Below are 12670 nucleotides of genomic sequence, written 5' to 3'. Positions count from 1 at the left end.
ATTTACAGAAAATTGCAACATAATAACCAATACATAACTGCAAAGTCTGTTTCTATGGATTATTTCCACAAATTATTTTCAATTGCAGTTAATACAAAGATGATATAATTTTACTACTGAAGTCATGTGAGATTTATTTCTTTATTCTCTCAATATTTTAATGAGAAAAAGAGTGTAGAACAAAAGAAAATAGGTCTTTTGGGAGCAGGAGTTACAATGGTGACACAGTTCATCATTCTATAGAATTCCAAATAACTGCTGCAGTGTTTCAAAAGAGATTATTTTTTTTAAAACTACTATTGCAGTGTGCATATTAGGTAAACAGCATCGTAGAAGAGTTTTTGTCTATAGCATCCTATCCAAATAATTCATAAAGATGAAGACTGAATGGGATTTTGCTTCGTAAAGAAACAGTTTTCACATAATGAACTGACTGAAAATTTGTTTCAATGATAGCACCTGAAATATATAATTTTTGGCTCACTATGGTACCAGTATGGTGCAGTATGTCAAGGAAATACAACATGGTGTGTGTGTGTGTGTGTGTGTGTGTGTGTGTGTGTGTGTGTGTGTGTGTGTGTGCGTTTATATATAAAGCTGCCTTCAGAATGAAATTTTCACTCTGCAGCGGAGTGTGCGCTGATATGAAACTTCCTGGTAGATTAAAACTGTGTGCCCGACCGAGACTTGAACTCGGGACCTTTGCCTTTCGCGGGCAAGTGCTCTACCAACTGAGCTACCGAAGCATGACCCACGCCCGGTCTCACAGCCCTACTTCTGTCAGTATCTCATCTCCTACCTTCCAAACTTTACTGAAGCTCTCCTGCGAACCTTGCAGAACTAGCACTCCTGAAAGAATGGATATTGCAGAGACATGGCTTAGCCACAGCCTGGGGGATGTTTCCAGAATGAGATTTTCACTCTGCAGCGGAGTGATATTTAAATTTAAATTATGTGACTATGTCAAGAAGGACACCACTAATGCTGTATCCGAACATTACAGGTTTGTTTTTCCTACTTATCTGTGCTAACTTACATTTTTCTACATTTTGAGCAAGCTGCCACACACCACACCAACTACAAATTTTGTCGAAGTCTTCTTGTATCCTCCTACAGTCAATCAACATCAACACCTTACCGTACAACACAGCATCATCAGCAAACAGCAGCAGATTTCTGCCCACACTGTCCACCAAATCATTTATGTATACAGAGAAAATAGTGCTCCTATCATACTTCCCTGGTGCATTCCTGATGGTATTCTTGTCCCTGATGAACATTTTCCGACAAGGACAACATACTCGGTTCTGTGACTTAAGAAGTCTTTGAGATACTCAAATATCTGTGAATCTATTCCATATGCATGTACCTTTTTTAACAGCCTGCAATGGGGTACCATGTCAAATACTTTCTCGAAATCTATAAATGTCATAACTCTAAATGGGTAGAGCATTAACATATCAATTTTTGGGATGTTCCCACTATAAGTGTTCACAAAATTTCTTTACAGTGTTTCTTTGAAGTTGTAAAAGCATTTTCCATCACTAAATAGCTAAACAGTTTACAGAAAAATTCCGTAAAAACACTAACACTTAAGTAACAGATGTTTAGCTTCATCTTACACCTTGTCTGTGATGTCACCAGAGCTTCAGCCAATAACAGAGGTTTTTGATCATCTAACCTAAACTTGAAATTAGATTACTTTTAAGCTTTAATTGCATAAAAATAACAGGTATTTTGTGACAGCCTTGACAAAAATGCTATTTGGGTGTTATAATCATTCCGAACAATCCAAATAATATTTTTAATATAAGAAAATAGCCAAATGTTTTCTAGAGTTAACCCAAGTGACAGTCACGTACATAAGTACGGCATCAGAATACCTAATACAACACTACTATCAAAGCATTATAGATTAAAAACAAGCAGGTTCAAATACTGAAACATTTAACAACTGTCGCTTTTAGTTTGTTTATCACAGACAAAAAAAAAGAAGCTATAACTACATCTAAATGGTTCCACCTAATAGCGGATATATTTTTAGGTAAGCACTAAAAGTGAAGTAGTTCATGAGAAAGCTCACAGCCATCTTCACTAAAATATGTATTTGATTCATAATCTTGTGATTGCTGAAAACTACAGAGAGGAAGATATAACAGATAACTAATAGTATACCATTAGTATGTCGCAATCAAACAGGTGATATTCGGAAATCCAGAATTATTGTATAATTAATGTGGCTGGGTTTACAGAGTAAAAGTAATTAGTGCCACCACAACAATTAGTAACTCTTTAAACTTAATATCAGAATCTGACAGTGTTTAATATATAGGAAAGGAAAATAGTACAGGCATACAAGGGCATTGGCAGATAAAAATTCGGACTGAGGTGTCCATCAATTATAGAAATATTAAACAATTACAACTGGTACTTTAATTGCAAAGAAAGAGACATGGGCACAAAGAAAAGGATTCAGAGAGATTCATCCACTGTAGCTGTTGGGTGGCAGGATCAGTAACCTGGCTTCAAAAGGAGGGGCAGCAGTGTCTCCACAATGTGACTGACAGCAAACCATGCTCACCCACGGAAGTGTGATAGGACTGCTACTATTCTCTAAGTACATAAATGATTTGGCAGACAGGTTGGGCAGCAATCTGCGATTGCTTGCTGATGATGCTGTTGTGTGCGGTAAGGTTCGAAGGTGAGTGACTTTAGGAGGATACAAGATGACTTAGACAATATTTCTAGTTGGTGTGATGAATAGCAGTCAGCTCTAAATGTAGAAAAATGTACGTTAATGTGGATGAGTACGAAAAACAAATCTGTAATGCTTGTATACAGCATTAGTACTCTTCTGCTCGACACAGTCACTTACTGTCCTGCTTGACACAGTCATGCTCTCTAAATGTCTGTATTTAAGGTTGCAGAATGACATGAAACGGAACGAGCATGTGAGGCTTATGGTAAGAAAGGCAAATGTTGACTTTTGTTTATTGGGAGAATTTTAGCAAAGTGTGGTTCATCTGTATTGAAGAGCATATTGTCACGTAGAAGAAGGTGCAATTAGATGAACGATGAACACTAACTTCACTTAACGAAGGTTTATTCAGCACTTGCACATACTAGAGTGCGGAGCGAACTGTCTCTGGGCACAACACATATGGTATATATACAATTACAGAACACTCCAGTACAATGATTCTTGACATATGTGGATACTTCTAGAATGTACTCTTAGTGAATATAGGAATTAAAATTTTACAGCTCAGGTGAGTTTTGAACTCACATCCCTCCATGCAACTGTCTAGTATCGTAACCACTATACCATGGTGACTGTGCTACTCAGCCACTTCTGTGACATTGCTCCCTCCTTAAGAGAACAGCATCTCGGTGTTTGTCCTCCTAGTCCGGGAATGAGTCACCGGTCCTGCATACGACGACTCCCAATGACTGACGTTCGCACTGGCGGCGATCTTCTTAGAACTTCCTTTGCCGCTAGGCTCTTCGTCACCTTTCCGATTGTTGCTTGTCATCAGAACTTCGAGTTTACCCTGGGTTGCAGGATCGTTATAGGACTTCATTCGAAGGACGTGGACCGAATCTCTGATCTTTCATCGTCTTGTGTTGGGGTCGAAATCGTCAACTTCATAACTAACATCAGACAACTGTTTTACAACCTTATAAGATCCGAAGTAGAGCCTGAGGAGCTTCTCAGAGAGACCAACCTTCCGGAAAGGAGTGAAGATCCACACTAAGTCACCATGCTGGTAGACAACAGGGCAGTGGTTCACGTCGTATCTTCGGTGATCGTTTTCTTGAGCCTGCAGTGTGCAGAGTCTAGCTAACTACCGAGCTTCCTCAGCTCTGATTAACACCTGGCCGATGTAGTCGTCGTCCACATCAACAGGATGTAACAGAAACACAGTGTCCATTGTCGTCATCGAATCTCATCCACACACCAGGAAAAATGGTGAAAAACCTGTGGTGTCTTGTTTGGCAGTGTTGTAGGCAAACATCACGAAAGGTAGCACCTCATCCCAGTTGCTCTGATCAACATTGATGAACATTGATAGCATGTCGGCCAAGGTCTTATTAAGAAGTTCAGTAAGCCCATTAGTTTGCAGATGGTAGGCAGTCGTCATGTGATGAGTAATGATGCACCAATGGTTTATCTCTGCCACAAGATTCAATTGAAAACCGTTCCCTTGATCCATAATTAACAACCTTGGGGCACCGTGTTTTAATACAATGTCTTCCACGATGAATTTGGCTACCTCGAATGCTTCGGCTGTTTTCACGGCTTTTGTAATGGCATAGCGTGTCAGATAATCAGTGCAAACAATAATCCATCTATTGCCACTAGCAGACGTTGGAAATTGTCCAAGGAGGTCAATCCCAACACGCTGGCCCGCCAAAGTGGTCGAGCGGTTCTAGACGCTACAGCCTGGAACCGCGTGACCACTACGGTCGCAGGTTCGAATCCTGCCTCGGGCATGGATGCATGTGATGTCCTTAGGTTAGTTAGGTTTAAGTAGTTCTAAGTTCTAGGGGACTGATGACCTCAGATGTTAAATCCGATAGTGCTCAGGGCCATTTTGAACCCAACACGCTGGAAAGGTGCATCGGCTGGTGGAACTGGTATGAGTTGGCCAGGTGGTTTCTGAGGAACTGCCTTTCACCTCTGGCACTCTCAACAGTGCAACACAGTGACAGACACTCCTAAATAAACCTGGCCAGAAAAATCTCTTGCGGATCTTATCGTATGTCTTAACAAAGCCTAAATATCCAGCCTTAGGTGTGTCATGGAATTTCGGTAGAACATCTAAGCACATGTGTTTAGGAATCACTGGTAGCCTCTTTCCAAATCAACCAAAGTGTTTCTTGCAAAGTAATCCATTAACTACCTTAAATTGTCCTTTCACATCCCCTGACCGATTTAAGGCAAGCATAATTTGAGATATCTTGGTGTCCTCCTCCTGCTCAGCAGAGAGATCCTGGAGTGCAGCGAGACAGTCACTATCTTCATCAAAGTCTTGATAGTCTTGCACAGGGTTTCTTGAGAGACTGTCGGCATCTTGGTGTTTTCTTCCACTTTTGTACACTATGGTAATGTCATACTCTTGAAGACGTAGTGCCCACCTGGTGAATCGTACTATTAGATCCTTAAGACCTGTCAACCAACAAAGGGAATATTGGTCTGTAACAACTGTGAATGGCCTCCGGTAGAGATACTGTCGAAATTTGCACATGGCCCAGATCACAGCAAGACATTCTTTTTCTGTAGTTGAGTAGTTCCTCTCGGCTTTTGTAAGTGTCCTAGAAGCATAGGCTATAACCCTCTCTTTTCCATCCGAAATTTGCACCAGAACAGCACTGATACCATACCCACTAGCATCCGTGTGTAGTTCTGTAGGTGCTCTCCCATCATACAGACCAGGTATACGGTCAGTCATCAGAGCTATTCGCACCACATCGAAAGAATCTTGCTGAGCACCACCCCAGATAAATTTAGCATCGGCTTTTAACAACTCTTCGAGTGGCCTGGCTTTGATACAAAAGTCTTTGATAAAATGACGGTAATAAGAACATAATCCGAGGAAGCTTCTCACATCTCTAATACTTTTAGAAATAGGAAATTCCATTATAGATCTCACCTTTTCTAAGTCTGGCCGCACACCTTTGTCTGACACAAGGTGCCCAAGTATTTTAGTTTCTTTTGCTCCAAAGAGACACTTTCTCGGATTAAGTTCCAGTCCGCCTTGTAGGAGACACTTAAGAAAGGCCCTCAGTCTTTTTATGTGTTCATCAAATGTCTCTGAGAACACTATAATGTCATCTAAATAACAAAGTCACAACGTCCCCTTCAGGCGCCTTAGAAAATATATCCATCAGCCGTTCAAAAGTTGCTGATGCATTACACAAACCAAACGGCATTACCTTAAACTCATACAGGCCATCAGGGGCGATGAATGCAGTTCTCTCATGATCAGCCTCATCTACTTCGATTTGCCAGTATCCCAAGTACACGTCTTTGATTGAGAAAAACTTAGCCCCCTTCAGACAATCTAGGGTAGGGTCAATTCATGGAAGAGGGTAAACGTTATTTTTAGTTATATTATTAAGCTTCCTGTAATCAACACAAAAGCGCTAACTGCCATCCTTCTTCCCGAAAGAACCACTGGTGATGACCATGGGCTCTGCGAAGGCTGAATGATGTCATTCTTCATCACTTTCTCTACCCCATCATGAATTATTTGACGTTCCGTTGCTGACACGCGGTATGCTCTCTGGCTTTTTGGTTGACGGACTCCAGTGCTAATCCCGTACTTCACCGTCAATTTGCCTAATTTGCTCTTCACCTGTGGATTGAAGCATTCAGAGAACTCTTGAAGAATTACAAGTAGCTTCTTCTGTTGTTCCTTAGTGAGATCTGGTGATAGACGAGCTGGAAGATCTTGTCTCGTAGTGGTAGTGCTAATTTTGCCCACCAACTCGGCATGGGAGGTTTCTATGACGCTCAGCTGTTCTGCAATTAATGGCTCAGCATTTGCTACACACATGCTCGAATATTTGGGATCTATACCAGGTAGTATTAAACGAACACATTGAAGCTATTCAGAGGTGAGCTACTAGATTTATTACTGGCAGATCAAAACAACAAGGGTTACAGAGATGGTTCAGGAAACCAAGTGGGAATCGCTGGAGAGAAGTGACATTCTTTTCGAGGAACACTACTGAGAAAATTTAGAGAACTGGCACTTGATGCTGATTGCAGAACGATTCTGTTACTTCCAACATACATTGCATGTAAAGCCCACCAAGATAAGGTACAAGAAATGAGGGCTCATACGAAAGCATATAGATGGTCTTTTTCCCTCATTCTATTTGTGAGTGGAACAGGAATGGAAATAGATAGTAATGGTATGGTGCACCCTTCACCATATGCCATATGGTGTATTGCGGAGTAACAATGTAAATGTAGATGTAGAATTATGTCTTCAAGGCACTGTAATGTACATGCAAGTTGCATTTGATTTGACATGCACTATAGGGCAAGATAGTGCATTGGTGATCGGGTGATTGAACCAGATTGCTAGTTTAGTTTTCATTTCTACTCCCGCCCCCCCCCCAGGTAGCAGCAGCCTCCTGTTAAGATTCCAGCCATACTTATGCATGAGATCAGGCATTACTCTTGTCAATGAGGTGTAGATGGTTACTGCACTTGCCTGTACACAGGAGACCTGGGTTTCAATCCCTACCTTGGAACAAATTTTCATTTGTCGTCAGTGAATTCTTTCAGTGCCCAAAAGTGGCAGAGATCAAAAGTCTCCTTTCTGAACTAGCTTTTTTGTCCAACAGTGGGAATGAATATTCATAAATGACATTAAAGTATTCACGCACAACAAAACTGAAGTACGCCAATTGATGTTCGAATTTTATTTAGATTCTCTTTATTTCACAACATATTCTGCAATTACAGGATGAGTCTATGCAGGCATGTAATTGTGAGAGTCAAGTTAAGACCAGTATTCCGGATATTATTTCACTGTGACAGCAGCAACCCACTGGTCATAGCTGGTATGTTTACCTTACTTGTAGTGCAAAAAGTGTTTCACCGTATTTCCTTTAACACAATTTTCAGGGCTAGATGGTAATTACAAAGTGCGCAAAAAGACATGACACTGTGTTTTGTAATTAAAATTATAAAGTCAAATTAAGATTTGTAAATAATATTAAACTGCATGTCATCCTATGGCTGGCAGGGTAAGGTGGTTCTCATTTTGGAGGAAGGTCGAGGCACAATTCTTCCCAAGGACCCGCACCTAACGAAGCACTTGTACATTGAATCAACCTCTACTTTTTCATATCTGCTCATTTTAACCGGTTAGCATAATTTAACAGTTGTTAAAACCACTTAAGAAAAATGTAGCATATCAATTAGATTTGCAAGGTTTTTTTTTTTTTTTTTTTTTAAGTGCTGCTCACATTTAAGCTTACACAGTGGAACGAAACTCTGTTGAAGACTATAGTTTTGAAGAATAATTCAAACCATAGTGAACACGCAAGGTACACAAAGGAAAGGCAATATAGTGCCACAGTAAATCTTAAGCCCCAGTAGAATCAAACATGAACTCCCTGCCTTATTAACCTAACACTTAATCAAAATGAGCTACAAAATCATGTTTTATCACTATTAAAACATTCATTTTAGTTTACAAGCAGACTTACCATCATTTCCCATTTTGGCAATCATCCTGCGAAGTGGCTCAATATATTTACTGAGTTGACGTACTTTCTCTATATAAGCTTGATCCTCCTGCTGACTGCAGGGGCTTGGGGTAGGTACTGCAGGGCCAGGAGTGTTTAAGGAACTACTTGGCGAGGGTGCCATTCCTGTGGGAAGGATTTAAACGGAACACTGATATTATTAAACAGAAATGAACTGATATCCAACTATATTACCTTCCTCCCTTCCTTACAGTTATATACATACACTAATGCATACAGTTATATTTATCAAGGGGTGTATGCAATTTACATTAAACTGAATGACAGATCATAAAAGCTGTGAAAATGGATACCTCAAAAACTATTTTCCAACAACAAAAAATATTAGTTATTACAAAACAGCAAAAAATTAAAATACTTCATTGCACTCTTGGCCATATTCTTTTTAATAAAGATTGCAGCTGATTAAACATAAAATTAACTACACTGTAATCTCTCCATTCAACAGACAAAGTGAGAGTTCAATATTCCGCTGTCATCAGAATCTGAGGAATGGAGCACTAACATTTAACTGAAGTACTCTCGGAAAACAAACCTGATAGCTGACGAGTATTTGAACTGCCCCAAATGAAATGGAATTCCAGCATCTTAATTATTATCCCATCATACTCACTCTCATCAAAAATTACGATCCAATCAGTAACATCGTAATCACAAACAACAGTTAAGGAATTACTTAGCTTATACAAGGATTGGGATCGAAACAGAGAATGAGCTTGTTTAAGCAATCTCACCCTTCCATTATCACATCCAAAAATTAATAGTCCAGGGAAAGAAAGCACTAAACGAATATACATCACTGTGCAATAAAACCATCTTCGCCACAATAGATGAACTATATAAGTAACACCTACCCCAAAACTGCATATAATCAGCTTCTAAAATTAAATTCATTCTCCCCTTATCACACTATTCGCTCACACACAAACGCGCGCGCACATGCGCACGCACGCACACCGCCATAAACATCGACAAAACTTCAAATCTGTGTGCCACATCCACAAAACCATGCCACAAAACAAGTGAACACTACACAGTCACGACAACACATAATAGTGGTGAAATATCTGTTTGGCAAGAAATTGTATAAAATGAATGTGTAATGATAAAAACAAAAGAAATAAGTGTGATATCCAGAAACAAAGACACCTCAGCATCAAAAAAAGCTTTACGTAATGCACCAAACAACATGATACATAGTGATTCTTGGTCGGAAACACAGATAAACAGAGAAATAAAATAACGTTTCAATTTTAGCAGATGACAAGCTGTAGAGTGTGTAGCAGACCTAAATCTACAAGCACAGAATCCAGTAGCTCGATGTCAGCTATGTAAACAAATGCATACATCCACTTTATTTCAAATGTACCACAAAACTTGAAACTTTAGACCTATCGTAAATCAACAACACATAACGCCCCAGGTCAGTAATATACGTCTACACTCTGTACTGTATGCAAACTAATGTAAAAACATTTGATAATAATAGCCCATTTTACAAATGTAAGTATTTTGTACCAAAAGTTTCTTTAAAGATTAACACGTAACAGCTTTGCAGAAGGAAAACAAACGAACCCACTAAAGATAGCAAAAATGTGCTGAAACACCACAGGGAGAAGAAACTATGAAGGTGTTTTTGTAAGGTGGAATTCCTCCCCAATTACACATATCTTTCACATCTGTTTTCACAGATGATTTCAGTCTGAAACCTACTTTATGCTGATTGTTGTTGTTGTTGTTGTTGTTGTTGTTGTTGTCGTCATCGTCATCTTCTTCAGTCCAGAGACTCATCTGATGCAGCTCTCCATGCTACTCTACTCTGGGCAAGCTTCTTCATCTCCAAGTAACTACTGCACCCTACATCCTCCTGAATCTACTTACAGTGTTCATCTCTTGGTCTCCCTCTACGATTTTTACCCTCACGTTGCCCTCCAATACTAAATTGGTGATCCCTTGATGCCTCAGAACATGTCCTACAACTGATCACTTCTTCTAGACAAGTTGTGCCACAAATTCCTCTTCTCCCCAATTCTATTCAGTACGTCCTCATTAGTTACATGATCTATCCATCTAATCTTGAACATTCTTCTGTAGCACCACATTTCAGTAGCTCCTATTCTCTTCTTGTCTAAACTATTTATTGTCCACTTTTCACATCCATACATGGCTACACTCCATACAAATACTTTGAGAAAACAACTTTTCCTGACACTTAAATCTATACTCTATGTCAACAAATTTCTCTTCTTCAGAAACACTTTTCTTGCCATTGGCAGTCTACATTTTATATCCTCCCTACTTCAACCATCATTAGTTATTTTGCTCCCCAAATAGCAAATCTCATCTACTACAAGTGCCTCATTTCCTAATCTAATTCCCTCAGCATCATCTGATTTAATTCGACTACATTCCATTATCCTCGTTTTGCTTTTGTTGATGTTCATCTTACCTCCTCCTTTCAAGACACTGTCCATTCCGTTCAACTGCTCTTCCAGGTCCTTTGCTGTCTCTGACAGAATTACAATGTCATTGGCAAACCTCAAAGTTTTTATTTCTTCTCCATAGATCTTAATTCCTACTCCAATTTTTTTCATTTGTTTCCTTTACTGCTTGCTCAATATACTACCCTTGACTGTTATGACTGCCATCTGGTTTCTGTACAAATTGTAAACAGCCTTTCACTCCCTGTGTTCGACCCCCTGCCACCTTCATAATTTGAAAGAGAGTATTCCAGTCAACACTGTCAAAAGCTTTCTCTACGTGTACAAATGCTAGAAACATAGGTTTGCCTTTCCTTAATCTATCTTCTAAGATAAGTCATAGGGTTGGCATTGCCTCACGTGTTCCAACATTTCTACGGAATCCAAACTGATCTTCCCCAAGGACAGCTTCTTCCAGTTTTTCCATTCGTCTGTACAGAATTTGTGTCAGTGTTTTCCAGCAGGGACTTATTAAACTGACTGTTTGGTAATTTTCACACCTGTCAACATCTGCTTTCTTTGGGATGCTTACTCTAGCAAAACCTGTGACCCGACACTAACAGAACCATATGACTGGTATGTGAAGGAAAAAGAATCAGATACCACTTTTACAATTATGCATTTGTGAAGCCCAATGAATTTGGATATGATGAGAACACCATAGCTGTCTTTCTTCAAATACATCCCACAAAATGCAGAATGATGACACTACAATCAACTGGCACCACAATCAATGCCGTGTCATACATAACTTTCTCTCTCTCTCTCTCTCTCTCTCTCTCTCTCTCTCTCTCTCTCTCTCTATGACTGAGTGCGACTGACTTCTTTGAAACTATCTATATGGTGATGCTTAAGATCCCATCTATCACACACTGAAGCCATTCACCCTAGTAGGCCCTCGTTTGCGAGTGACTGATGAAGAAAAAATTCAGAAGTTTGCATGAGACTCAATAGCATTAAAAAAGTGGCATCATGTAGTCTGATTGCATGCTGTAACGGATAGGATAACGGCTCCGCATGCAAGAGGTTATGGGTTGGAATCTCGTCAGATGTCTTAAGTGTTTTATTATTATTATTATTAAATCTTTATTGAAATGACTTTAATCACGACTTTTTCAATTAATTGCTTTAAATGTAATTTTTTAACTCCATTCCTTTGTCACATAATTTTAATCATGATATCAACTTTTTCATTTGCTCTCATATTTCTTACTATCATTCTTTGTCACTTGAAATCTCTATTCACATGTTTTTCATTAATTTTGTGTATTACTTTCAATTTAATTTCTTTTTTATTATCACTTCTTTTTCATTCACATTTTTGTCCATTATACCTATTTCTCATTCTGTTTGAATTTCATTTTCTTATGAACCCGTCATTCATTTAAATTTTCATTTGTGTTATTTTGTCCACAGTGATAGGTATTTAGGTTATGTTTCAAATGTTTGTATGATGATTACCATGCAAAAAAATTGTACATTTTGTAACAGAAATACATTTTTCACATCACTGCATAAACATAACAAGACTGTTCGCCTTTCATTTTTTAACTCATAGATCAGAAATTTCAAATAATTGAATATTATAACAGATAAATATAATTAAATTCATATTCACAAAAATTCTGATTAGAAGAAGACTTATTTAAAGAAAACATGAAACAAATGAAGTTCATAAGGTGACTAAAATTATGTGACAATGGAATAGAAATAAAAAATTACAGTTAATTGAATAAAAATAATGATCGATGTAATTTCGATAAAGATTTAAAAATTTTAAAAAAATAAAAATTTATGCACCTGACAAGATTCGAACTCTCAATCTCCAACAAATGAGCTGTTATTGTCTCCATTACATCATGCAACCAGACTATGTAATGCAACTTTTTTAATGCTATTGA

At 38.6% G+C, this 12670-nt stretch overlaps 1 protein-coding gene across 1 annotated transcript in view; it reads right to left on the bottom strand.

Annotated features, from left to right (window-relative positions):
• LOC126480789 (mediator of RNA polymerase II transcription subunit 15) overlaps positions 1 to 12670 on the bottom strand; it is a 151479-nt gene that overhangs the window by 18486 nt on the left and 120323 nt on the right. The window contains exon 10 of the mRNA XM_050104100.1: positions 8230 to 8394. Coding sequence (XP_049960057.1) covers positions 8230 to 8394 — 165 coding nt within the window. The remainder of the gene's footprint in view (positions 1 to 8229; positions 8395 to 12670) is intronic.

Source organism: Schistocerca serialis, chromosome 5, assembly GCF_023864345.2.
Source record: "Schistocerca serialis cubense isolate TAMUIC-IGC-003099 chromosome 5, iqSchSeri2.2, whole genome shotgun sequence".
In the NCBI taxonomy this organism is placed as follows: Eukaryota; Metazoa; Arthropoda; class Insecta; order Orthoptera; family Acrididae; genus Schistocerca; species Schistocerca serialis.
Note: the sequence above shows the minus strand (reverse complement) of the source record. Positions and strands in the feature narration are given on the sequence as shown.